The sequence below is a fragment of the Macrotis lagotis genome, chromosome 6 (genome assembly GCF_037893015.1).
Source record: "Macrotis lagotis isolate mMagLag1 chromosome 6, bilby.v1.9.chrom.fasta, whole genome shotgun sequence".
Lineage (NCBI taxonomy): Eukaryota > Metazoa > Chordata > Mammalia > Peramelemorphia > Peramelidae > Macrotis > Macrotis lagotis.
In genome coordinates this window covers 2,064,485-2,088,137 of record NC_133663.1, presented here as the reverse complement: position 1 = coordinate 2,088,137, position 23,653 = coordinate 2,064,485, and the positions used below count along the sequence as shown (strand labels likewise).

The 23,653-nt window shown below is 44.1% G+C and overlaps 1 protein-coding gene across 12 annotated transcripts in view; it reads left to right on the top strand.

Moving 5' to 3' along the window:
• Positions 1-23,653, top strand: part of DLG1 (discs large MAGUK scaffold protein 1) — a 193,969-nt gene that overhangs the window by 136,067 nt on the left and 34,249 nt on the right. For 7 of the 12 annotated variants that reach the window (XM_074190570.1, XM_074190568.1, XM_074190566.1 and 4 more), the window contains 6 exons: positions 1,157-1,281; positions 4,236-4,405; positions 5,536-5,672; positions 8,313-8,457; positions 11,652-11,772; positions 19,601-19,757. In XM_074190570.1, the coding sequence (XP_074046671.1) occupies positions 1,157-1,281; positions 4,236-4,405; positions 5,536-5,672; positions 8,313-8,457; positions 11,652-11,772; positions 19,601-19,757 (855 nt within the window). Of the gene's footprint in view, positions 1-1,156; positions 1,282-4,235; positions 4,406-5,532; positions 5,673-8,312; positions 8,458-11,651; positions 11,773-19,600; positions 19,758-23,653 lie in introns of all 12 variants that reach the window. The other 5 variants (XM_074190569.1, XM_074190567.1, XM_074190575.1 and 2 more) reach the window with 1 other exon arrangement.

The following is a 23,653-nucleotide window of genomic DNA, read 5'->3' as shown; positions in this document are numbered from 1 at the left end:
ATTTGAACTCAGGTACTCCTGACTCCAAGGCCAGGGTTCTGTTCACCATGCCACTTAGCTGCCCCAAGAATCACCGTTTTTAAGGAGAGAGCCTTTGTTTTGATTGACTGTTAAATTGACTGTTCTCAATTATAGGGAGAGGGTTTCAGTGGCAGGGTAGAGGCCTTGAATGGAAAGATGAAAAAGCGGAATTTGGTAGATGAAAATCAATAAAAGACCCTTTTAAAAATGCTTAAAAATTGTCTTTGGAGAGTTTTTCTATTTTGTCAGGACTTACTAAGAACATTATGATGTAAAATCTGTTATATCTAATTTATTGACTCTGCAAGTACCAACAGATCTACTGTGAGGACATGCCGTCCCCTAAATATCATTCATGTCAAGTGGAAAGCCCCAAGAGCACCCCCTAAACCCTTACATACAACCCAAAGTAGCAGTCCAGAAGTCTGCTGAAACAACTGGATGTTGTACTGGGTGTTCAACAGCCTTCTCATGATTTCCAAAGGTGGGCACCAGTACTTTGACTTCATTGGTCATTTACTGAGCTCTGTCTTCTGAGGATGAAGAGCAAGGTGTCAGCTCCATGTCTCCAAGCAACCATGTCCCAAAAGATGATGTGCTCCCTGATGTTAACTAGGACCTGCTGACCTTTGTTGGGTTTGTCCAAAGTGTTCTTTATTTGTGAAAGAGATGGTTTGATTCCGGGGGAAAGAACCTGGCTTGGACACATGCTAAAGACAGTGACTCTGCTGGGGTTCACCTCCAGACACCAGCATCCTGACAGCAACAAACTGAAGACACATGGTGGTGGCTCTGAAGGTAGAAGGGAATTCCCCAAAAGGACTGCTGACCTTGGTGCCGCCATTTCATCCACCCATCTCCTTCTTTCATATACACTGTGCCAACAGCTCCCGCCCATGGCATCTGGGTATTCATTAGGAGCCTGGCCTGCCCTTGGGTGGCTGCAGTACACACATATTCTTCACTAGAGCTACTATCCATTTTCTGTGTACTTGTTTCCCATGGTGCTTGTATCACTCTAGAGAGGATTTTTCATCTAGAAAACATCCGTTTACTTTCAGATTCTGACATGACTTGAATTTGATGAAGTGTGGCCTTGGCTGACTTGGATTCTTTTCTCTTTTTACTTTTTCAGGGAAATTCAGGGCTTGGTTTTAGCATTGCAGGGGGCACAGATAACCCCCACATTGGAGATGACTCCAGTATTTTCATTACAAAGATCATTGCAGGGGGAGCAGCAGCGCAGGATGGAAGACTACGGTATGTTGATGCTCTGGAATAATGAATCTGGCTGCCTTGTTTTGGGAACATATTGAGTCAGATTTTATCTAAGTTTTTATTTTTCCTAAAGCAAATCTGGTATGGTTTAATTGAGGAGAAATTAAGTCAAGGGTTTAAAGTTTAAGATTAAGAGTTAAGAAGGACTATTGGCATTTTCTTTTGTTGGTTTGTAGTAAATATTGTTTAAATTGAATTAAATTTTTCTTTCCAAATCCTGAATCTATATGGTTAAATTGCCGAAGTTAAGGCCCTTTATTGTTGCCCACAGGTCTTTGTTTGCAACAGTCTAACCTTTTCTATTTGAAAATAGTAACTAAGAATGTGTGAGAGATCAAGGACAGTGAAATTACACTGCTCAAAGACCTGATTCACAGAACTTAGTTGGAGCAGGTGGGAGTAGAAGTAGGAGGTCTCTTGGGAGATGTTGTCCTGTCCTTGCTTGAAGGAGAATCTCTCCCCCGCCTTCCCCACCCCACACCCCTCACTCCCTGACCTCTCCTGCCATCTCCTAAGGAAGCCCTCTCTGCCTTGGGATGGCTCTCACTCTGAAACTGCCTTAAAACCAAGCTTTTCTCAGCCTTCTCATCCTCACCTCTTCCAGCCCTTAAGATCACCTCGTTTGGTGCCTGCCCCCCCCCCCACCTTGACCATCTCTTGTTCCTTCAGCAGATCTTCATATGCTGTGCCTCCCCCTGGGGAGGCTCGCCTTCATCATTCATCATTAATCTTCCAGATGCCATCACCAGCCTAGTCCTGGACTGAAAGGACATTAGCCCTTTGGCAAATCATTCATTAGGCAACATGTGGTGTTGCCACGCCTCTGCCACTTTATACTGTGCTGATGATTTTGGGGGGGGTAGAGGGGAGATAAAGAAACCATTGCAGTAGGTAATGTGCTCAGGGACACAACTCGTGTCTGAGGACAGATGTGAGCTCATTCCTCCTGAAGTCAAGCCTGTGCTGCCATCCAGCCAGCACTAGCCACTCCAGAGGTTCAGCCATTCACCCCTCCTGTACCCTCCCCCAGCTGTACTGGGACCACCCTTAGGTCTCACCATTTTTATTTGAAGATCAGCCCATTGTTCTTTTTGGTTTCCATGGCATCCCTTCCATTGCTGTCCCCAGTCTTGTGGCCCCTGCAGCTTTCAAGGCTCAAGGGGGGCATCTATCTGTCCCTCTCTCTCACTGTCAGTACATTTTGTTGAGGATTCTCCATTTTGTTGAAGATTCTCCATCAACGTTTGTATGTCCTCCTTCCCCCATCATTTGCTATTATCTTCTGGCCTGGCCTGTGCACTGGCTTCATCATCTCTTTGGTCCTTTTCCCTTCTGATTCACTTAGAGATTTCTGGAGTCGTCTAGCAGCTCCCTTCTGGCTTCTGGCGCTGACTGCATCTTCAGTCCTCCTTCCCTGCCTGTGCTTTCATCTCCTTTGGCCTGTGTGTTCCCCAGGATAGTCATGGGGCTTGCTTTTCATTATTTTCCTTTTGTCTTCTTTCCTGTCTTTCTCTGAATGCTGGAACATTTTCCTGCAAATTTCTTGGGTACGGGGCTCTTTGGGCTTCTTGCCAGGAATAGACACAGTATGGCACAGGAATCTATTTCACTGACGAACTTCTTTATTTAGACTCTGTGGTGAGAGGAATTTCTTGCATTTGCTTAGTCATGTGAGCATACCGTGAATTCATATCTTTGATTTGTCTTCTATTTCTGAGATAAAAGATAGTTGAAGTTTTCAGGTAATAGTTATATTACTGTCTCAGACATTCTTACCTGACAAAGCTTCTGATTGGTGGAATTTGAAACCAAAGTTATCCTTAAATAGAATATCCTTAAATAAAGAAATAAAAATGAAATCCTTTACTCGGGTTTCAAATAAAAAATGGGAGAGGGGGAGGTGTTAAGGAGCATGAGCAGCTGGATTACAAAAGCTTTGGAGCATGAGATCAATTGCCCACCAAGTCTTCCTTAAGTCAGCAGTGTGGTGTGGCAGGTGGGCCTCATGAGAGGCAGAGTGTCCAAGATTGAGGAGCACCCCATCCTTGCCATCCTTTACACATGTAGGGTTTTTGTTCAGAATTGGAGCGTTGCCAGAGAAGGACATGCCAGGTCATGCTGGCCTTGGAGATCCTGCCGGCTAAGGCTAGCAGAAGTAACTGAGGGTCTTCAGGATGGAAGTGCAGGGCTCCATCTCACAGGGGGCGGAAACTTCACATCGCTTAGAACAGAAAAGCAAAACTAAGCTTAGTGCTGCATCCGCCTCTCTTCTGAACATTTCTTTGGGATTAAGCTTGGTCACTGGAGGTTCCTAGCATTGGGTTTCCATTAACTTCATTGTCCTAGTCATTGTGAATTCTTTTCCTTTGTATCGCATTAGATAAGTCTTCCCATACTTGTTGATGTACAATTGACAGCAGCATTTCAGAACTGTGACCTGTAGAACCATTCCCTAATGGCTAGACATCTTTACTCCTACCTCTAGTAGGACTCTAAATATTTGTTGGGAATGGAACATTTCTTTTTGGTCATTTACCTTCACAGATTCTCGTATAGTGGTAGAATCTCTGAGGCACAGGGTGGAGACATTTTATTTCTTCACATATTTCCAAACTGCTTTGCCAAGTGATTGAACCTAAAAATTTACCATTTCAGTTTATAGAGCACATCAACAGAGATTCTTTGGATTCCTTTTTTTTTCTTTTAACTTTTCTTGCTTTGTGCTCTTAAGCTTGTTCTCAGTCACTGAAGAGATTTTCCCCTCAGGAGTCAGTGACTTCTGTCCCGTTTGGCCCAAGAATGGTGAGCAGGATCCATGATTGGCATGTTTACATTTTTATCCCTTGGATTTAAAGTCACCTGCTTTTGGAATTTTGAGATGGGCAAAGATGAATTACAAATAAGAAGTCTCTTCTTTCTCCCATGTATCCTCTTAGGGTTAATGACTGCATTTTGCGAGTAAATGAAGTTGACGTCCGAGATGTGACACACAGCAAAGCAGTTGAAGCCTTGAAGGAAGCAGGGTCCATCGTGCGTCTGTATGTCAAAAGACGGAAACCAGTAACAGAAAAAACAGTGGAGATCAAACTGGTGAAAGGCCCTAAAGGTAAGGTGGCAGGCAGGAAGATACTGCTAACTTGATGCTTGCCAGCTTCGGCAAGCACTTCTGATCAGTTCAAGTTTGTCCCCATTTAGAAAGAGATTGAATATTTTGAGCAGAATGTGGCAAAACCCAACAAATTTAAAAATGTTCGCTATTTCATGATTGAAGTAAATAATTCCTCTTGTACTTTAGAAGTCTTTACACACCTGGCAAGACTTCAACTCAGTGGCTTGGGTTAGGAATAGACTTTCCCAAAGCTCTTTTGTTTGGTAACTACCTGAATACTGCCCTCAGAGCAGTGACTTAGATGGAAACCCAGTCAAGAAAAGGATCTCAACTCCTTTCCTAAGCCTTCCAGCCAGGAAGTCTCTTGTGTCTTACTAGGGCAAATTTGTTCCACATTTCAATAACCTCAGGCTAAAGAAATGAAAATTTTGAAAATTTAATCTCTAAGAATTTAGATGCTTTTTTATGAAGTGATAGGTAGACAGCATGGCACAGTGGATAAGGGCTCTCCAATACATCCTAGCTGTGAGACCCCCACAAGTCATTTCCTCTGTGCCCTAGCCCTTCCCCTCCAGGGTGGGTAGAAGGATGCAGAGAGATCATATGAGTGAAGTGCTTAGCCACAGGAGCTGCTTCAACCCCTCCCCTCCTCTGCTGTGTCAGCTGTGGGACTGCACAGGACCTCTCCCTCCTGCCCTGTCCTTGACTTGTGTCACACCTCCCTAAGGGCAGGAAACCTCTCTGTTGCTGCCTCTGTGGGTTCTGTCCCCAGCCCAAGGCCTGGCCCAGAGGGGCTCTGTGCCTTGTGCCCAGACTTGGCAGACCCACCAATGTTTAGCCCAGTAATTTACCATGAGACACACAGAGTGCTTTTGGTGGCAGACACTGTTGGCCAAGACTTCCTGGGGAAGACCTTGGAAAACCTGGAAAGGCAAAGAAAGAAGATGGGAGCAGTCAAAGGGGCCAGGAGGAAGGGGTCATAGCTTTTCTCCACCCTCTTGATGACTGCCATTGCATAAAGACCCTGTGACTTCATGTCACCCAAAGCTGGTCTAGGGCCTTCTCATTGCAATGAGCTCAGAGTTCCCATTTCAGGGGAAATTCATGCTTTTGTATTTTCCAAGCAGGTCTTGGGTTCAGTATAGCTGGCGGAGTTGGGAATCAGCATATTCCTGGGGATAACAGCATCTATGTCACCAAAATTATTGAAGGGGGAGCAGCCCATAAAGATGGCAAACTACAGATTGGAGATAAACTTTTAGCGGTAAGTAGCTTCTGGTTTTTCCTCTGACCTCCGTTTTCTCCCCTAAACTTTGATAGTTTTAGTCAGTACAATTTTATTTCAAAAGGGACTTCTTAGCCTTGAAGAATTTTTTAGTCTGAAAAGAAAACATTTTTCCTGTGTCTTTCTTGGAGCATATTCATAAACCTAAAAATATTCCTAGCTATTCCTAGGTTGGCTCTTCTTTATTTTTATCTGGAAACATTTTGGCATGTGCTTTTCATTTCTAGATCATAGGACCTGGCACATCTCCCCCAGCCGTGGGCATAGAGTCTGGCAGCAGGAGAGGAGCAAAAAGGAGAGGGTTGAGAGAAAAAGCCGACCTTGACTCAGCCTTCCAGACTTGAGCTAACAGGTTCACATTAGAGAAGGACCGGACGATTTACATTGGAGACATCTAAGACAGCAGGGATTTAGAACTGAAATGGAGGGACCTTGGGGAGACTCAGGGGTTCCGAGTCATGGTCAGCATGTTGCTGCAGGACCCCCAGCGGGACCAACTCTGGGCTTTCTCTAGTCATTACTGAGGCAGGGCTTCTGAGAGAGCCCTCCATCAATTGGGGCTCATTCCGCAGGCTTGGGAACAGTAAGCACCTTGGATGAAGCTCTAGGGAGAAGCTACGTGACTAGCCCCCAGTCAGATGGGCAGGCATCTACCTAGATGATGAGCTTTTCAGCAGTTTAAGAAGCATCCGGGGTGGAGATACCCTCCATGCCAGTGAGATGGACACTTGAGCTACCTAGGCACCCTGGGCTTCAGGGACATGCCCGAGGTCACAGGGCAGCCCCAGAATCTGAGGCCAGCTCCCTCCCTTTGAGGCCCTATCGCCCCCAGTGAAGTTAACTCATTCAAGGTATCCTCCTCTAGCTGCCTGACTAGGAAACTTTTTGAAGTGGGCAGAACAGTGGACTCTTTTCCTCCCTGTTGCAATCATTAGCTTCTGGTTGAATTATTGACTTTAATGACATGACTAAAATACAGAGAAGAAGAGATGAAGAAACCAAGTTGGGAATGGGATAGTGTTGAGTGTGTATTGTCTCCTTCATGGCACTGGCACCAGAACCCTTGAAAGAACCAATTAGTTCTTGTTCTTCTTCCCCTCCATAAACACAAAGGGAAAATCCCAAGGCTTGGGGAGCTTCACCCAACCTCCTCCTTGGGCCCCTCTCTCTGTCTCCACTCACCTCCTCCTCAGCTCCCATGAGCTGATTCTCTCTAGGCCTTGAGCTCCTGGCCTGATCTCAGATCTGAGCCCTGGCTCATTGCCATGCACTTCTTGATTCACCTCTGAGCTCAGCCATCTGGCCTCTGGTTCAGAATCTTGCTGGTGCCTCCATCCCCCCACCCCAAGCTCCCATGTGGCTGACCCATCACCAGATGAGGCCACAGGGCAAGCACCCCTGAGAAGGCACCAAAAGGAGGCTCATCCTCTTCTCCTGTGCCCCATTTTCACCTCCACAGCTGTCAACCTGGCTCAGGCCCTTGGCACCCCAGTTTCCTGCATGAAGCCTTCCTCACTACTCTGGTCCCTTTGGTCCATCTTCTAACTACTTTCTTTGTGATTTTTTTAAGTTTTTGCAAGGCAAATGGGGTTAAGTGGCTTTACCAAGGCCACACAGCTAGGCTATCATTAAGTGTCTGAGACGGGATCTGAACCCAGGTACTCCTGACTCCAGGGCCGGTGCTCCATCCACTGCGCCACCTAGCTGCCCCTTTCTAACTACTTTCTAAAGGAAATTTCAGTGGATTAAGTGCAGGGCATGGACCCAGGAAGACCTAGGAAGACCCAAGTTCAGATTTTGTCACTTATGACTTCCCCAAATTACAGATCCTGAGCACCCCCTCCCAGGCTGTTTGTCCATCTCAGAGGAGACAGGGTTTGTTATAAGCTTTTTTCTCTCTTTGGAGCATGGATCTGATCCTGCCCATGGCCACGCCTGCCCCCAGGACAAGATGGAAGTGGTTCTGTTTTAGCTGTGATGACCCTCCACACCTTGGTCATGTCTCCCACTCAGGCAGAAGTCACATTAACACCTTGTTAGTTGAGCCTTCAGCCCCCCACCACACACATCCCTCTCACAAGCATGTGCATACTACTCACAGGCATCACACACACACACATACACACTCAGACTTGACACACACCATACCAGTGCACACACATACTCCCACCATATTCACACATGCACACATACTATACACAGATACACTCTGTACACACACACACTCTGCACCCACATCCATCAACATGTGCCCCCATACATACATACATACACCACACAAATGCACACACAGCACCCCACACACACTCACACACCATGCCACACCAATGCACATATGCACACTGCACCCAACATGTACCTCCCCCCCCATACACACACACAGTCTTAGTTGCCTCCTGCCGCGCCTGCTGAGTTGTGCCCTCCTTTACCTGAGCATTCCTTAGTCTTCTTTTTTCATTCACATCCATCCTGGGTCTCATCTGTCTTGCCTTCTTCTTGTCCTGTCTGGACCTAGTCATGTGCTCTTGATCTGGCTCATCGTCTCCTCAGCATTGTGGTTCTTGGCAGTTGTTCACCGGGGTTTGGAAGTGTCTCTTCATGGTTCCTCTTTGGTGACAGGTGAATAGTGTCTGCCTCGAAGAAGTGACTCATGAAGAAGCCGTGACTGCCTTAAAGAACACGTTGGACTTTGTTTACCTGAGAGTGGCCAAACCCACCAGTATGTACATGAACGATGGCTGTGCACCTCCTGATGTCACCAACTGTGAGTTTGGATGCCCCGGGGAGCTGCGGTTATTACTGGGTTCAGAGCTAGGTGTCCCTAAGGCAGAAACTTTCCCTAGTCAGAGTCATGTCAGTGATAGTGTTCTTGTTGGTGACCTATATAGCCTTCTGTTGACCTCTCTGTCCTTCCCTCTGTGGATTATTTCCACCTTATCCCATATATAGCATATCTCCCAACAGACTGCGAGCTCCTTGAGACGCTTGCACTTTAGTTTTGTGTCCTCAAAGGTTAGTCCACTGACTGGCACAAGGTAGGAACTTAATAAATGTTTATTGACTGATTAGAGGAATCCAAAAAAACAAGGAGGACTTGAAGGCATGCTATCAAATAAAGCAAAACTAAAAATTTTAAGTTGAAAAAATTGTGAAATATCTCATTGGAAAAAATATAAAAAACATCCATCTAAAAATGCAAGTCATCATCCCATGCATTTGAATTAGGCTAGAAACTTTCTCAGTAAATACAAGAGTAACACAATGATGGTCCTTTTTCTCATTATTATTATTTTTATGTCGTTCTGGAATAGCAACAAGAGAAAGAAGTTAAAATAAAAACTCAAAATTTCTTGATGGAGTGATAATTCTTAGAAAATCAAAGGGAATCAGAACAGTTTTTAATTAAGACAGTAACTTCAAAGTAATTAGTCTATAAAATAATCCTCCCAAAATTAATAGCATTTCTATAAAATAATAATGATAATAATAATAAATTGAACTTGAGCCAATAGTATAAAGAGAATCAATATACTAACTTCCATAAATTCATTTACCAAATACTCCTTAAAGAAATAAAGGCAGAGCAGCTAGGTGGCACAGTGGATAGAGCACCGGCCCTGGAGTCAGGAGTACCTAAGTTCAAATCCAGCCTCAGACACTTAATAATTACCTAGCTATGTGGCCTTGGGCAAGTCACTTAACTCCATTTGCCTTGCAAAAGAAAAAAAACTAAAAAAAGAAATAAAGGACAATGTAAGTGACTATGGAAATATTCATTGTTCATGACTGGGCTGTGTCATGGCAAGACAATAATGACAGGGATAATGAAACTATTTTAGACCGCTGGTATTCTACCAATCCGATTGTCAAAAGGATCAGAACCTGTTACAAATAAGAATTCATTTGGAATAGTAAAGGAGCTAAAATATCTAGAGAAATAAGGGGCAGCCAGGTGGCATAGTGGATAGAGCATCCTGGAGTCAGGAGGACCTGAGTTCAAATTTGGCCTCAGACCTTCATAATCGCTTAGCTATGTGGCCTTGGGCAAGCCACTTGACCCTGTTGCCTTAAATAAATAAAATAAACTGTCTAGAGAAATAATGAAGAGATGTCCAGATGAAGGAGGAATAGACTCTCAGGCCTCAGATTATATTGATATTTAGCAGACATCTGGTATTGGTTAAAAAATAGAGATTGCACAGTAGAACTGACCAGTAAGGGCTAATCCGAAAGAGAGCAACAGTCTTCCAGAAACCATGTAAATTACTGGAGAAAGACTTCCCTGTGTAATTCAAGCTGCTTGGGGAACCCGGGCAATCATTCAGGCAGAAATGAGGCTGGGGCCAAGCGCCTTCTGTCACCTTCTTACCTTTTCACAGACTTAATGGATCTGTGACCTTTGTGTTAAAAGATCCAAATCAACAAAAGGGATCCATTCCTCTTTTCTTGCTCCAGGCAGGTGTTTACCTAAGCACATATATACATGGTAGCCATGACAGGGATTGCCTAAATCTGAAAAAAACACAAAGTCCCTTAGACCTTGGATCTGAGGGAAAGGGTTTATGAACAAACACTTCTCAAAAGGAGAGTTGCAAGCCATTAGTATCCATATGAAAGGTGGCTCAAAATCACTCCCTTGAAGAGAAATGCAAATCTAAGTGATCAAAAAAGGTTTAACCGCACAAATGAGCTAAAATGGCAAAAAAAAAAAAAATCCCTAACATCAAAAACAAACAAAAAAAAGGGAATAGTATTGGAAGCTCTCTGGAAGGAGGCTTGCCAGGGCAAACATTGATGGAGCTGTGAATCAGGACAAGCCTTTTGGTATCATGCTGCTGAAGGGACAGAGATAACCATTCCTTTTGGCTCCAAGGTCTCTGATAGCCACACGGGGGGAAGCTATGGATGGATTGGCAAATGGGTCACCCCCTGGTTGGACGGGACAGAGCTACAGCAGCTTGGGAAGGGGTCCCTGAGTGTCCAGAGAAGAGACCAAATATCCCCCCTCCACAAGTTCACATGTTGTCAGGCATTGATCTAATGCTCCTTATTGATGCTGGGTTTTTTAAAAACCTCTTCCACCTTTTAGAAAAATGACTCTGTTCCATTGACCAGCTTTCTGGGGAGGGGGTGGGCATTGTGTTAGCGGGTTCTTTCAACTGTTCTCTCATTTGAGCTTTCTGACTTCCCTGGGAGAGCTCCATTTTATAGATGAGGCAGGCACGAGGTGAAAGACATGGAGTCTTCTTGCCTCCAGGCCCCATGCTCTGGGTGGGGCTGTCTGTGGCCTTTACTGAGAGGGAGCCTGGGGGGAAATAGCAGAGCTGTTAAGAGAGAAGACAATCAAGCCACAAAATCAGTATGCATTGAGAGCTTAATCACTGTCCCAGATGAACACAAATAAGAATCGTGATAGTTGGTGCCCTCCAAAACCTCCAAAATCTGAATCCCACAAAGATTTTTGAGGTGAACCAGACCCTGGAGATAACAACTGAAGAAAGGTCTTCCTGTTAATATCCCCAGCATGTGATTGTCCAGTCGGTTTCAAGGCTGTACCTACCAGACTCCTGAGATGGGTCAAGGTGTAGCCCCTTCTGTTTTCAGACACACCTTGACCTAATGGGCAGAGCATTTTTCATGGCTTCACACCTACATTTGTTTCCTTAAACCCTTATCCCATTCCTTCTGGTTCTGCCCTCTTGGAACACTTTGGGGTTACCCACTTCCACATCCCTTGCTTCAGAGACTTGAGATCAGCCATCCTGTCTGTCTTGGATCTTGGGATGACTTCCTAAGATCCACCTCTCTCTACACCTATAACTCCAACATCTCTCTTCTGAATTGTAAACACCATAATCAAAGTTACTGAATTAATGAACTAAATAAATATCTTGAGACTGTCTTGCTTGGGCAATTAGTTCTTTGTTTTAATTATTTTTTCTTACTGTGTTTTTTTAGCTTATTCTCAACCTGTGGATAACCACATTAGTCCACCTGCTTATTTGGGCCAAGCACCAGCATCACCAGCCAGATATTCCCCAGTTCCCAAAGGGATGCCTGGAGATGATGAAATTACAAGGTAAGGAGCTGGCATTTCCTGTCTCCCTGCAGCCTTGACCTTTTGGAGATAACCAGACTTGAAGCAGTTGAGAGAACTTGCCTTGCTGTGTGTCAGATTTATTTCTACTTCTTTTAGGACCAAAAACCCTTGTTCAATTTAACTAGCATATCGTTTCTGCAATATTACATTGAAAAACTAGAATGTGTGGTTCCTTTTTAAATAGAATCTTTTTTTTTTTCATTAAAACTTGGTTTTCTGACCTTTCTTCCCATCTTCCACCCGTCCACTGGCTAAAGAAGAAAACCCTTGTAACAAATCCCCACAGTCACACCAAATAAAGTCTCCATTGACCATATCCAAAAGATGTCTGCTGTGCGCCTATGGCAGGGCTGGCAGTGACTCTGCAGATTGTAAATTTTTGTAGTGTTGAAGGGGTGGTCCTATTTCTGGGCACTTCCTCTATGAGGGCATGCCAATGAGAGTCCGCTGGTGGTATTGTGTACAGGGTGGATGTGAGGGGTGTCACAGCAACTGATTTCCAAGGGTCACTTCAGCTTTTGTCACTTCCTTTTTTTTTTTTCTGAATCATTGTTCGGTACTACCTGAGATTTCCTCTCATTTGCATTTCTCTATTAATGATTTTACATAAGACTTATTGATAACCTGTATATCTTACCTTGAGATTATCTGTTCATATCCTTTAACCACTTCACTATTGGAGAATGGCTCATATTCTTATAGATTTCAATTAACTCTTTAAGTATCTTATCAGTGAAACCTGCTGCAGAGATATTCCCAAAGTACCTGTGTACCTTCTAATTTGACTGCATTTATTTTCTTTGAGCAAGCAGTTTTGACTCTTCTATAATCCCAGCTGTCTGTTTTTTTGTGTGTGACTCCTGTCTTTCCCTTGTTTAGTCCTGATTGTTTCCCTGTCTGAAGCCCTATAAGGAAGTTCTGATTGGTATTTGAGATCTCCTTTAAATCTAAGGAACATCTATTTGGGGCTTAGTGTTCTCTCTCCCCCGCCCCCATTTCTTCCTTTATTTTTCCAGCTACATGTAATGGTAGCTTTCAACAATCATTTTTTTACATTTTTCTCCCTCTCTCCCTTCCTTCCCACCTCCCCCTGACAGAAAGCAATGTAATGTAGGCCCTACATCTATAACCAAGCTAAACATAGATCTATATTATTCATATTGCTAAAGAAGAATCACATCCAAATGGAAAATAAAAAAAATTAAGAGAAAAAATGGCATAATTCATAAGACAACATGTTTTAAAAATTGAAGATAGTAAACTTTGCTCTTCCTTTAAACTCTACAGACCCAGCCAACCAACTAGAGCTGGGGCTACTATTAGAAGCCCTGCTCTGGGCGGCTAGGTGGCACAGTGGATAGAGCACCAGCCCTGGGGTCAGGAGTACCTGAGTTCAAATGTGACCTCAGACACTTAATAATGACCTAGCTGTGTGGCCTTGGGCAAGCCACTTAACCCCATTGCCTTGCAAAAAAAAACCCCAAATAACTAGAAGCCCTGCTCTGGGCTCATTTTTACAAAATGAGTTTCCTTTTTTCCCTTCAGATGAATTTCATCATTAACCCTTTGGTAGTTTGCCAATATTGTCTTTTTTATAATATTCATTTGGCCTTCCTAGAATCATTATTTCTTTAGTTATTTATGTATTTCTATAAAGAGTAATTAATACCTGTTTCCAGATTTGTTTCGTGTGTGTGTGTGTGTGTGTGTGTGTGTGTGTGTGTGTGTGTGTGTTTTGCTGGTAGCTAACCTCCCAGGTATGATACAATAACTAAGTACTTTTAAACCCCTACATATTAAAACATTTCTGCTTGGGAAAAGAGACACTTTGCCTTTCTAATGTCATTCCAGAAGAACCAATGTTGTGTTTTAAAATTCACTTATTTGGGGGTGGATTGTTGTTCTGAAAGCTGTACCTTGAAGGCCCATCCAATTTGGCTTTTCCTCTCCTGCGTGCCCAGAGATTTTTTCCTCTTACTGCTAGGCCCTCTTCACAGCTCCCTCTCTTGAGTTTATAATTTATTCTGTTTATGACCATTTCATTCCCAAATCTCCCCCTCCCTCTTTTTCTCCCTTTTCCCTTCCTCACTCCCCATTCCTGTATTTATACAGCAAGCTCTCTATATGTTTGGCCTTTCAGAAGAAATTAAGGTTCCAGTGGTGTTTTCTCCGTCCCCATCTTCATCTTTCATATGAACCAGGAAATTAAGTTTTATTGTATTTGAAAAACATAAGAAGCCATTCTTAGGTTTGGGGTCTGCAGAAATTGGTGGCATGCCATGCCATGCCCAAGCTGTGGTTTGCCAATCCTTGAGACTAAATTTACAAGTCACCTTTTGACCGAACTGTTTGTCCTTGAGGATTTGCTTGTTTATGTTTTGAAGTCAGTTTCTTCTTGATGATGTCTTGGGTGCTCCTTTTACACAACAGCTTTTATCCTGGGTGTCTTTCTGTTTGTTTGCTAGCTTTTTTCCCTGTTGTGGACTCCATATTAAGGTCCAGTTCTGTTGCCTTATGGAGTGTTGGGGTCTCCTGAGTCCCTGATGCTGCTTTCTCAGAGGACTGGGGACTCTACTCTTCAAGAATCTCTGGCCTTTCAGTGTGTCCAAATGGTTTGATCCAGGCAACATCTGCTCCTTGCCCATCCCTTCTGAATTCAGCACTTGGATTTCCCAGTAACTGCTCATTCTGGGGTTCCTACTCAGAAGCTGTCGAGGCAGGCACTCTTCCACTTATTTCTGGGTTAAGGTCAGCTGTTTTCTAGGACCTCCACAGCTACAATGCCAAGTTACTTTTTTTAGTCTCATCTCCTGCTTTGCAATGAGATCTCATCTAAAAGCTCTCTGGTGAAACTGCAGAGGGACTGTGCTTGGCTTTAACATATTTTTTCAGTTTCTTGGAAGAAAACATCTGTAACATGCATATGAAATTTTCAGGTGACTCTCCTAGGTCTGTTTCCCAAAGTGATCAACTGAAAAGAAATAATTTGTACAAAAATATTTATAGCAGCCCTTTTTATGGTGGCAGGATATTGGATTTTTTTTTTTTTTAGGTTTTTTGCAAGGCAAATGGTTAAGTGGCTTGCCCAAGGCCACACAGATAGGTAATTATTAAGTGTCTGAGACCGGATTTGAACCCAGGTACTCCTGACTCCAAGGCCGGTGCTTTATCCACTACGCCACCTAGCCACCCAGGAGATTGGATTTTGAATGGAATGCTCATCAATTAGAGAATGTCTGAACAAATTGTGGTTTATTATTCTGATAGAATACTATTGTTATATAAGAAATGACATAAGGATGGTTTTAGGAAAAACTAGGAAGATTTACATGGACTGATGCAAAGGGAAATGAATAAAACCAGGAGAGCATTATCCACAGCAACAACACTTTTATGATGATGAACTGAAAAGCTTAACTGTTGTCAGCAAAATCCAAGACAACTCCCAAAGACTTGTAATGAAAAATGCTGTCTACCTCTAAAGAAAGTACTGATGGAAGGGGCAGCCAGGTGGCATAGTAGATAAATCATTGGCCCTGGAGTCAGGAGGACCCGAGTTCAAATGTGGCCGTAGACACTTAACAATAATTGCCTAGCTGTATGATCTTGGGCAAGTCACTCTTAACTCCATTGCCTTAAATAAATGAAATGTTTTTAAAAAGAAAGAAAGAATTGATGGAGTCTGAGTGCAGATTGAAGTGTCTGTGTGTGTGTGTGTGTGTGTATTAGGTTTTTGCAAAGCAAACGGGGTTAAGTGGCTTGCCCAAGGCCACACAGCTAGGTAATTATTAAGTGTCTTGAGACCACATTTGAACCCAGGTATTCCTGACTCCAAGGCCAGTGCTTTATGTACTACACCACCTAGCCGCCCGAAGTATATTTTTTAAACCTTATTTCTTTTTCTTTGGGGGGGGGCTCCATTTTCTTCAAGATCATGGAAATATGGAACAGCTAGAGCAGTAGGTCCAAAGTCTTCTTTCAAATCTGACCTCAAACATTTGTCTCTGAGACCCTAGGCAAGTCACTGAACCCTTTTGGTCTGTTTCCTCATCTTTTTCAAAGAAGTTGGAGAAGGAAATGGCAAAGACTCCAGTATCTTTACCCAGAAAAGCCCCAAAAAGGAGTTAAAAGAGTCAGACACAACTGAAAAAAATTGAACATAATATTGAATTGTGTTTTATATAATTGTACACGTATAATCTTTAAATCTCAGGGAAGAGGAAAAGAAATAGGAAGAGAATTTGGAGCTCATTTTGAAAAAAATGAAAGTTTAAAATTGTTTTTACATGTAGCTTGCAAAAATAAAATAAAAATTTTCAGGGGTGGCTAGGTGGCACAGTGGATAGAGCATCAGTCCTGGAGTCAGGAAGACCTGAGTTCAAATCCAGCCTCAGACACTTAATAATTACCCAGCCGCGTGGCCTTGGCCAAGTCACTTAACCCCATGGCCTTACAAAAACCTAAATGAATGAATGAATGAATGAATGAACGAATGAATGAATGAATGAATAAATAATAAAAATTTTCAGACAAAAGAAATTTTCATCTGATTTCAGGACATTTGGTTAAAATAATAGATAAAATTTAACTGATATAAATGTAAAATCTTAAATTTGGTTTTTGAAAATCAGCTTTATCTTGTACATGACAAGCATCCATTTGCAGCCTGCAACTCACATGAGAACAATATCTGCAAGCTAAGTCTGTGTGAGTCCACAGTGATGGCTTTGAGTATTTGATCTGGGCCAATTCAGCCCTGATGCCAGTGGTCAGCCCCTGGGATAAGCTTCTTCCCTCTGGGAGCTTGCATTCTCTAGGGAAGCCTAGAGAATAAAATCAAGAATAAGAATAATATAAATAATAACAAAATGAAGAGCATTCCTGCCCATGAGAAACTGGCATGTTAACTGGAAGGCCATTCACCAGAAGTCAGTTGGAAGGCAGATCGGTCCAAAGAGGTGGGGATTGAACCACCTTAGAGTCAACTTCACTGGCAAGAGGTGCTTCCTCTTCTAGGGGCTGCAGACAAACTCATCATCTGAGGAGACTGGAGAAGTGGAGGCATTTCTAGAGAAAAGATCTAGACTACTTGGTGCTTTGTTATAAGAACTCATTGGAATAAATGTGGCCTGAGTACCATGAGGTACTCTGTAGGAAGACAGTGTGGAGAAAACTAGGGTTTTGACTTCATGAATCTGGAGAAGGATTGGTTGTTCTGGGCTCCATACACCTCAGTAAGGGCCAAAATAAGAGGGCATCCAGCTTCCCTTTACTAGAGTACTGTCCCATAAACTCTTCATTCTCCTAATAACCTGTTCCTTTAAATGTAAATTTAGAGTCCCCAGCCCAGGTGTTCATCAGGACTATTTGTGCCCGACCTGTGGCAGGGCATTCCGAGCTTGTATTGGTCTAATCAGCCAAAGTTGGGCACACTGTCATTTGTCTCCAGCATAATGATGTCATTTTGGTCTTCGATAAGGAAGAACAAGAACCAACCAACAGTTCCTTTCCCCTCCAATTCTCTGGGTGCCACATCTTCCTTCTTTTTTCTCACCTCAGCGGTTAGTCTTATTTCAAGAACTCCCCCAAACTGTGATTAATCTAGGCGAAGTCTTAGTTTTAAGATTGTAAAGCCCCCTTTTTTACAGATGAAGAAACTGAGGGCTATTGCAGGGGCCCACAGCTGAGTGAAACCCTAACCTAGAGGCCCATGCCCTTGCTGCTGTGACGCACTGCTGATGTTAGGACCGCTTCTTTTCTTTTCATGGATTCCATGTTCAGTCTTCACTCAGAAATGGAAAGTCTCTATGCTTGAGGGAGAGGATGAGCAAAAAGGAAGGCAGCATTGGCAGTGATGAAGGGACACAGCAGCCTTCTGCCTCAGTGCTGTGGGTGTGGAGTCAGGCATTAGGGCCCGAGTTCACATCCTACCCCAGATGATCGCTCAGCAGTGAAATAGCTGTTGTAAGAATAAGGAGTTTCCTATCTGTATGATTTCTGCTCTAACCCAGGTAAACCTTGGAGAGTTAAGGATGCAGGAAGTTAAACAATTCTCAGGCTCAGACTCAAGCTTGAAACTCCACTAACCCATAGTTGTGACTTCTCTTGGGCCTTTTTAATTGACATAGGTCAGTTTGTGGATAAATGAGTTTATTCTAAGAGCCATTTTTACCCTTTCCTGACTCCAGCCTTCATTGAACCTGTCTTCAAAGTAGAAATAAGAGAGAAGTGGGGAATGGAGTGAGTGGGTCATGGTCATGGGGTGACTGAAGGGCATGATGAACTCATCAGTGGTCCTCCCATTACTAGGTGTCTGAGGGAGTTCCAGTGTTGGTAGTGGGACTGAGGGGTGGGGAACAGTGAAGACAAGGAGGGGTAACTGTGTATATACCAGAGAACTAGTCCCTTGGTTTATCAAAGGCAGTGTTAGAGGTAAGGGAGGTAAGGCTTCGGATGGAGGAGGGGGATGCTAAGTCTCCAGTCTCACTTTCTCCTCCAGAGCCATCTGGTTCTAGTGATTAGATAGGACTCAGGATGACTGGAGATGGTCCTGGATGTAAGGCAGTCAGGGTGATGTGACTTGTCCAAGATCACACAGCTCAAAAGAGTTAAGTATCTGAGGCGAGATTCACACTCCTGTCTTCTTGGCTCCAAGGCCTGTGCTCTATCCACTGTACCACCTAGCTGCTTGGGTGACTCATTTCGTGGTAAATGAGTTGGAGAAGGGAAGGGCAAATCCCTTCAGTATCTCTGCTAAGAAAACCACAAATGGGGTCACGGAGAGTCAGCAGCAGAAGTTTAGAATATCTTTACCATTTCTAGCTAGGTTTTGTGCATGGTGAAAGACTATGAAAAAGTTATCAAAATCCCATTGGTGATGCAAGCTGCCTTCTTGCAGCAAAAAGTATTTGAGTACTTTGTTGAGGTCTCTGCTTCAGAAGAGCAAGGATAACCAGAGTGGCAAATAGAAAGACACTTTATTTCACTTTTATACATGGTGCCAAACTTAAAGCCGCTCCCATGGGCCAGACAGTGTGCTCAGTGCCTTTAGTTCCATGGTACACTTCTTTGCCAGTTGATTACCCTTATTCTGACTGCTTTGGTTTTGGTCATGTGTAAATGCTGGAAAAGTTTTAAGGGATCCATTTTAGATTCTGTCCCTGATGATTCATGCTTTCAAACACATTCCTCGTGTGCCTGCTGTGGTTGACTCTGAAGATGGAGACAAAAAGAGAGCCCCTCCCTTTCAAGGAGCCGATGTCCCCCAGGAACAAAACAGGATCCTCACCACCTTCTCAAGAAGCTGAAGGGCTGTTGGCTAGGAGGGCCCCAAAAATGTTTCTGAGGCTGAGTTGGGTTGGGTTCAGGGCTCCTTTCAAGTGTAGAGAAAATAGCCTTTGTCAAGCTAACACAGTATCCGGCATTTAGTAGGCTGCTTGTCCCCTATGTCTTCCTGCCCCTCCTGTCAAAGCCAATCAGCAAGGGTCAGCTGCTCTTGGAACAAATTAAATACCTATGTTGGTTAGTTTTCAGGCATCAAAAGAATTGGAATGAGATTTGTTGATTCTATCCTGTAGAGGGGACAACCTTTTTAAAAAATCACAATGCAATCTAATCCATTTAGTGCTGCTATGAGACAGATTTTAATTTTTGAAGTCTTGATTCAGAAAAGACTCTAAGAATTTGTCTTCCCTTCATATAATCTTTTGTGAATATAAGATACTCAGCTGTGGTTCTGATCAATAGAACAATAAATTATGTTATACTTTAACATGGCATCTCAATTGTTTGTTCTTTTTTATTTTAGGGAACCCAGGAAAGTGATTCTTCATCGTGGCTCCACAGGCCTTGGCTTCAACATTGTAGGGGGGGAAGATGGAGAAGGCATTTTTATTTCCTTTATCCTTGCCGGAGGGCCTGCTGATCTCAGTGGAGAGCTCCGGAAAGGAGACCGGATCATATCGGTAGGACTTAGAAAATTAAGGTGGTTTCTCATTTCTGGTTTTTAAGAATATTCAATGTTTTAGTAAAACACAGGGCAGATGTGGGATGAGTGAAAGATTAATACTGGGAATTTCTTTAACAGTTCAATGAAATAGGGGCAGCTAGGTGGCACAGTGGATAGAGCACTGGCCCTGGAGTCAGGAGTACCTGAGTTCAATTCCAGCCTCAGACACTTCATGATGACCTAGCTATGTGGCCTTGGGCAAGTCACTTAACCCCATTGCCTTGCAAAAACCTAAAAAACAAAACAGTTCAATGAAACGAATGACTTTAATCATTTTGACTCCATGACTTTTAAAAACCATAATTCATGTAATATGGTGGGATTTGGTAGAGGGCATGTGGGACAGAAATAGGCTCTTCAGGGGGAGAGCCAAGCCCTTTACACATCTGAGCTCCTAAGCATCATCACTAGAAAGACAGAGGTGAAATCCTGGACACCCTGGGTCTGTGGCTGGAGTTCTTCCTGCTCATGCTGGGGGTCCTGAGGACCCCCTTGTGGTCATAGTTTGCAGCCTGGTGATTTCTCCACACTAAAGAGGAGAAGCAGAGATTCAGAGAGACAGAATCTCGGCAAGCACATGAGCATCGGAAGAAAGAAGGAAGTGAGGATCCTGGTGGCAGTCCTCAGAAATGATCTCTAAAAATGGTTTTCATGACCAAACATCCAGGCCATTAGGACGGAGCATGGACCTTTGGTTCCTGAATCCATCGGTCAGCAGGTATATAAAGGTTTGTTGAGGCCCTGGTCTAGGCAAAAGTGAGCCATTGCTTTCCCTTCAGGAACTTACATTCTATTGGGGGGAAGGAAGACATTCAACTAGGCGAAATAACTGGAAAGTGATATTGGGTGGTCCGTCTCAAGGTGTGGTGGAAGTCCCAGATGTGTGCTGAGAGGCAGAGATAGAAGGTGGAGCAGGAGCAGCCAGAAGTACCCCTCTCATCCTGGGGCCTGGCATCCTTCACCCCAAATGGAGTCCTTTGCCCAAATCTTCCTTTTCTCCCCTGCCACCCTTGTGTTTCTCCACCCTTTTCCCTGTGACCCTCTCACTCCTTGAATCTGGGCCCCATCTCCTAGACAAGGCTTGGCCCTGCACAGCCCCCCACTCTGCCGCACTCTCTTTTCTGGGGTTTCTGTTCATCCCTAGGTCTCTTAGGCAGCTGAGTTTTGGACTAGCTGTGGGACTCTCACAAAGTCACTTCATATCCACCTTCCTCTGGTTGTCTATCTCTAAAACATCCCCAGGCTATCTCCAACTCAACATACCCAAAAAAGGATTTTTTATCCCCATATCATCCCTTCTTCCCAACCTTGCTGTTCCTGTTGAGGGTAGTCTGCTCCTTGAGTCACTCAGTCTTGGTTTCACTATTGAATCTTAGTTCCCTCCTCCAATCTGTCCCCCACCCCATAGTAGAGAGTGACTGCTCTCTTGACCTTTCTAGTCTTGTAGACTTGGACATGCTGCATGCAGTTCCATGCAGACAGCACTCTACCTCCTGACTTGATGCCTTTTTACTGACTTGGAAGGCTTGGCTTTCTTCAGATCCATCTTGTGGGGTCCCTGTTTCTTTCAAGATCCTGAGGTCCTCTCCCTACTCCCACCTCCAGCTCTTCCCTCTCCTAAGTAGCTGATCAAGGCAGAGTTCTTTCATCTCTAGTCCATCTTTGAGTGGGGAGCTCCTTGAGGGCTTTCTTTGTAACCCCAGCCCTTAACATAGTATGTTTTCTGACTGCCTGCCATTAGAATCTAGGGTGGGCTACCAAGTCTAGTCTGAGATTGCATTCAGGTGCTCCAGGAGGACTTGGCTGTTTCTTTTTGGGACTTATCCAAGGGATACTGGTGGGGAAGGGTCCAGCGCTGTGATCTCATCCAAACTAGGCTTGACTAATAATACCCCATTGATTGTTAAGGAAAGAATTGCTTGAAAAGGCACAGAGGATCAGGAGGTTATTGCCATCCTGGCCCAAGCATTGAGGGCCTGAACTCAAGCAGTGGCTCGATGAGGGGGAGAAATGTTATCGAGAGGGGCCTTTGGGGGTTTCTCATAGAGCAGAGGCATTTAAACACACAGGACTTGATCACGATGTAACTGAATAAATAAAAATGCAAAAGTGCGAAGTAAGAATGGTATGTGCAGTGACAGGGATCCTTCTGCCTGGCCTTGTGGCCCCATTAGTGTAGAAAATAAAGTGAGAAAGAAGAGTTCTGGATGAGGTTGAGATTATAAACCTAGAAGACTAAAAATGGCGGTTCCTTTGACAAAGACGTTAAGATGTAGGAAGGAAAGAAACGAGTTCTGTTTTCTATGTGTTGAGGAGGTGCACATAGAAGGTCCATTGAGAGAAATCCACTAGGTCTTTGGTGTCCAGGATGGGGAAGCCCCCCAAGGTGGGCCCAAAGACTGCGAGTGAGATGCAAGGTGGAGGAATGTCCTCCATAAGCTGCTGGAAAAGTGGGATGGGAGCTAACCAGCCAGCCAGCAGTGATTTAAGTGCCTCCTGCATACTCTTCACAGTGCTGCTGGTTTGGGAGGATGAAGATGAAGACTGGGTCAAGGAAGCAAAGGGAGAGATAGAAGGATGGCAGGTTTGGGGCTGATAGGAAATGTCAGAGTTTTTGATAGCAGTAGAACACTTGGGGGCACTACCAAAGTTGGCCAGGTGCAGAGGAGATGGAATGGAGGAATTGAGAGATGAGAGCAGGAGTTTGGGTGGAAAGAAGAGAAAGACTTGGGACCCAGCCAGCAGAACCTTGCCCCTCAAAACTCCATCATGTGATGAACTGAGGGAGAAAAGAGTCTCGAGTCAGAGACAGTGCTGAGAGGTAGCAGCACTGTCAACAAACCAGGTGTCTCCAGAGACCTCAGGAGGGTCATCGATGGTGCTGCGCAGACAGGCTATACTCAGTTGGAAGAGAGAGGGAATACAGTGGAACTGAGAGCCCAGAGCCCAATCTGGCCATGGTTTGTTCCTTTTAGTTGGGTTGAGCTTTCTTGGCAAAGCCATGGGGTGTGTTGCCATTTTCCTCACCAGTTTATTTTACAGATGAGGAGATAGAGGATTAGAGAATTTGCGTGGTGCACCTGGGGTCACCCAGCTAGTAAACATCTGAGGCCGGATTTGAATGTGGGTCCTCCTGATGCCAGGCCTTTGGCTGTATCCATAGCTTACCCCCTGACCACCCTTACCTGAGTCTAGTGAGAGGAAATTCTGTAGAGAGAAACATGAAGAATTAGACTTAACTTGCTGTCTTAGCAGGCACTTAATATGATGCCTGAGGGATCTGTTTGCTAAATGGAATCCCTGTTTGGTTCCCTCATTCTGGCCTCTCCAGCTCTTTTTAGATCCTGATTCTCCTCCACTGCAGTAGAAGGCAGAGCCAGACCCAGGCTCTGGGCCTGTCTCAGTCACCTCCACAACCATTGGGCAGGACCCTTGTAATGAGAACTTTGGGGGTATGGTCTTCTTGTGCATGAACATACCAAGCAACTTGGTCAAAGGCTCCGAAGTCTGACTTTGTCCCTCTTAACCATGCTAGTCATTGCCAGAGGAAGGGACTTAAGAAAAAGACAAAGACTCCTTCGGGTCTTTCCAGTTGGGAGCTGAGAAGAGAAAGAAGGAAAGAGTCAGAGAAGGGCAAGAATGCCTCAGAAATCTGTTGTCTGGATAGTTGTATAGCTGCCTTATGAGGATTCAGGGCCATTCTTGTCTTATGTATTATTTTATGAGAAGCTGGGGGAAGAGAGGTAAGTGAGGAAAAAACAGTCTAAGAGGTAACAGTCATCTCAGATGGAATCTAATTGAGAATAACAATAGCTTGTTGTGGGGAGACATCTGGGTGGCGCAGTGGATAGA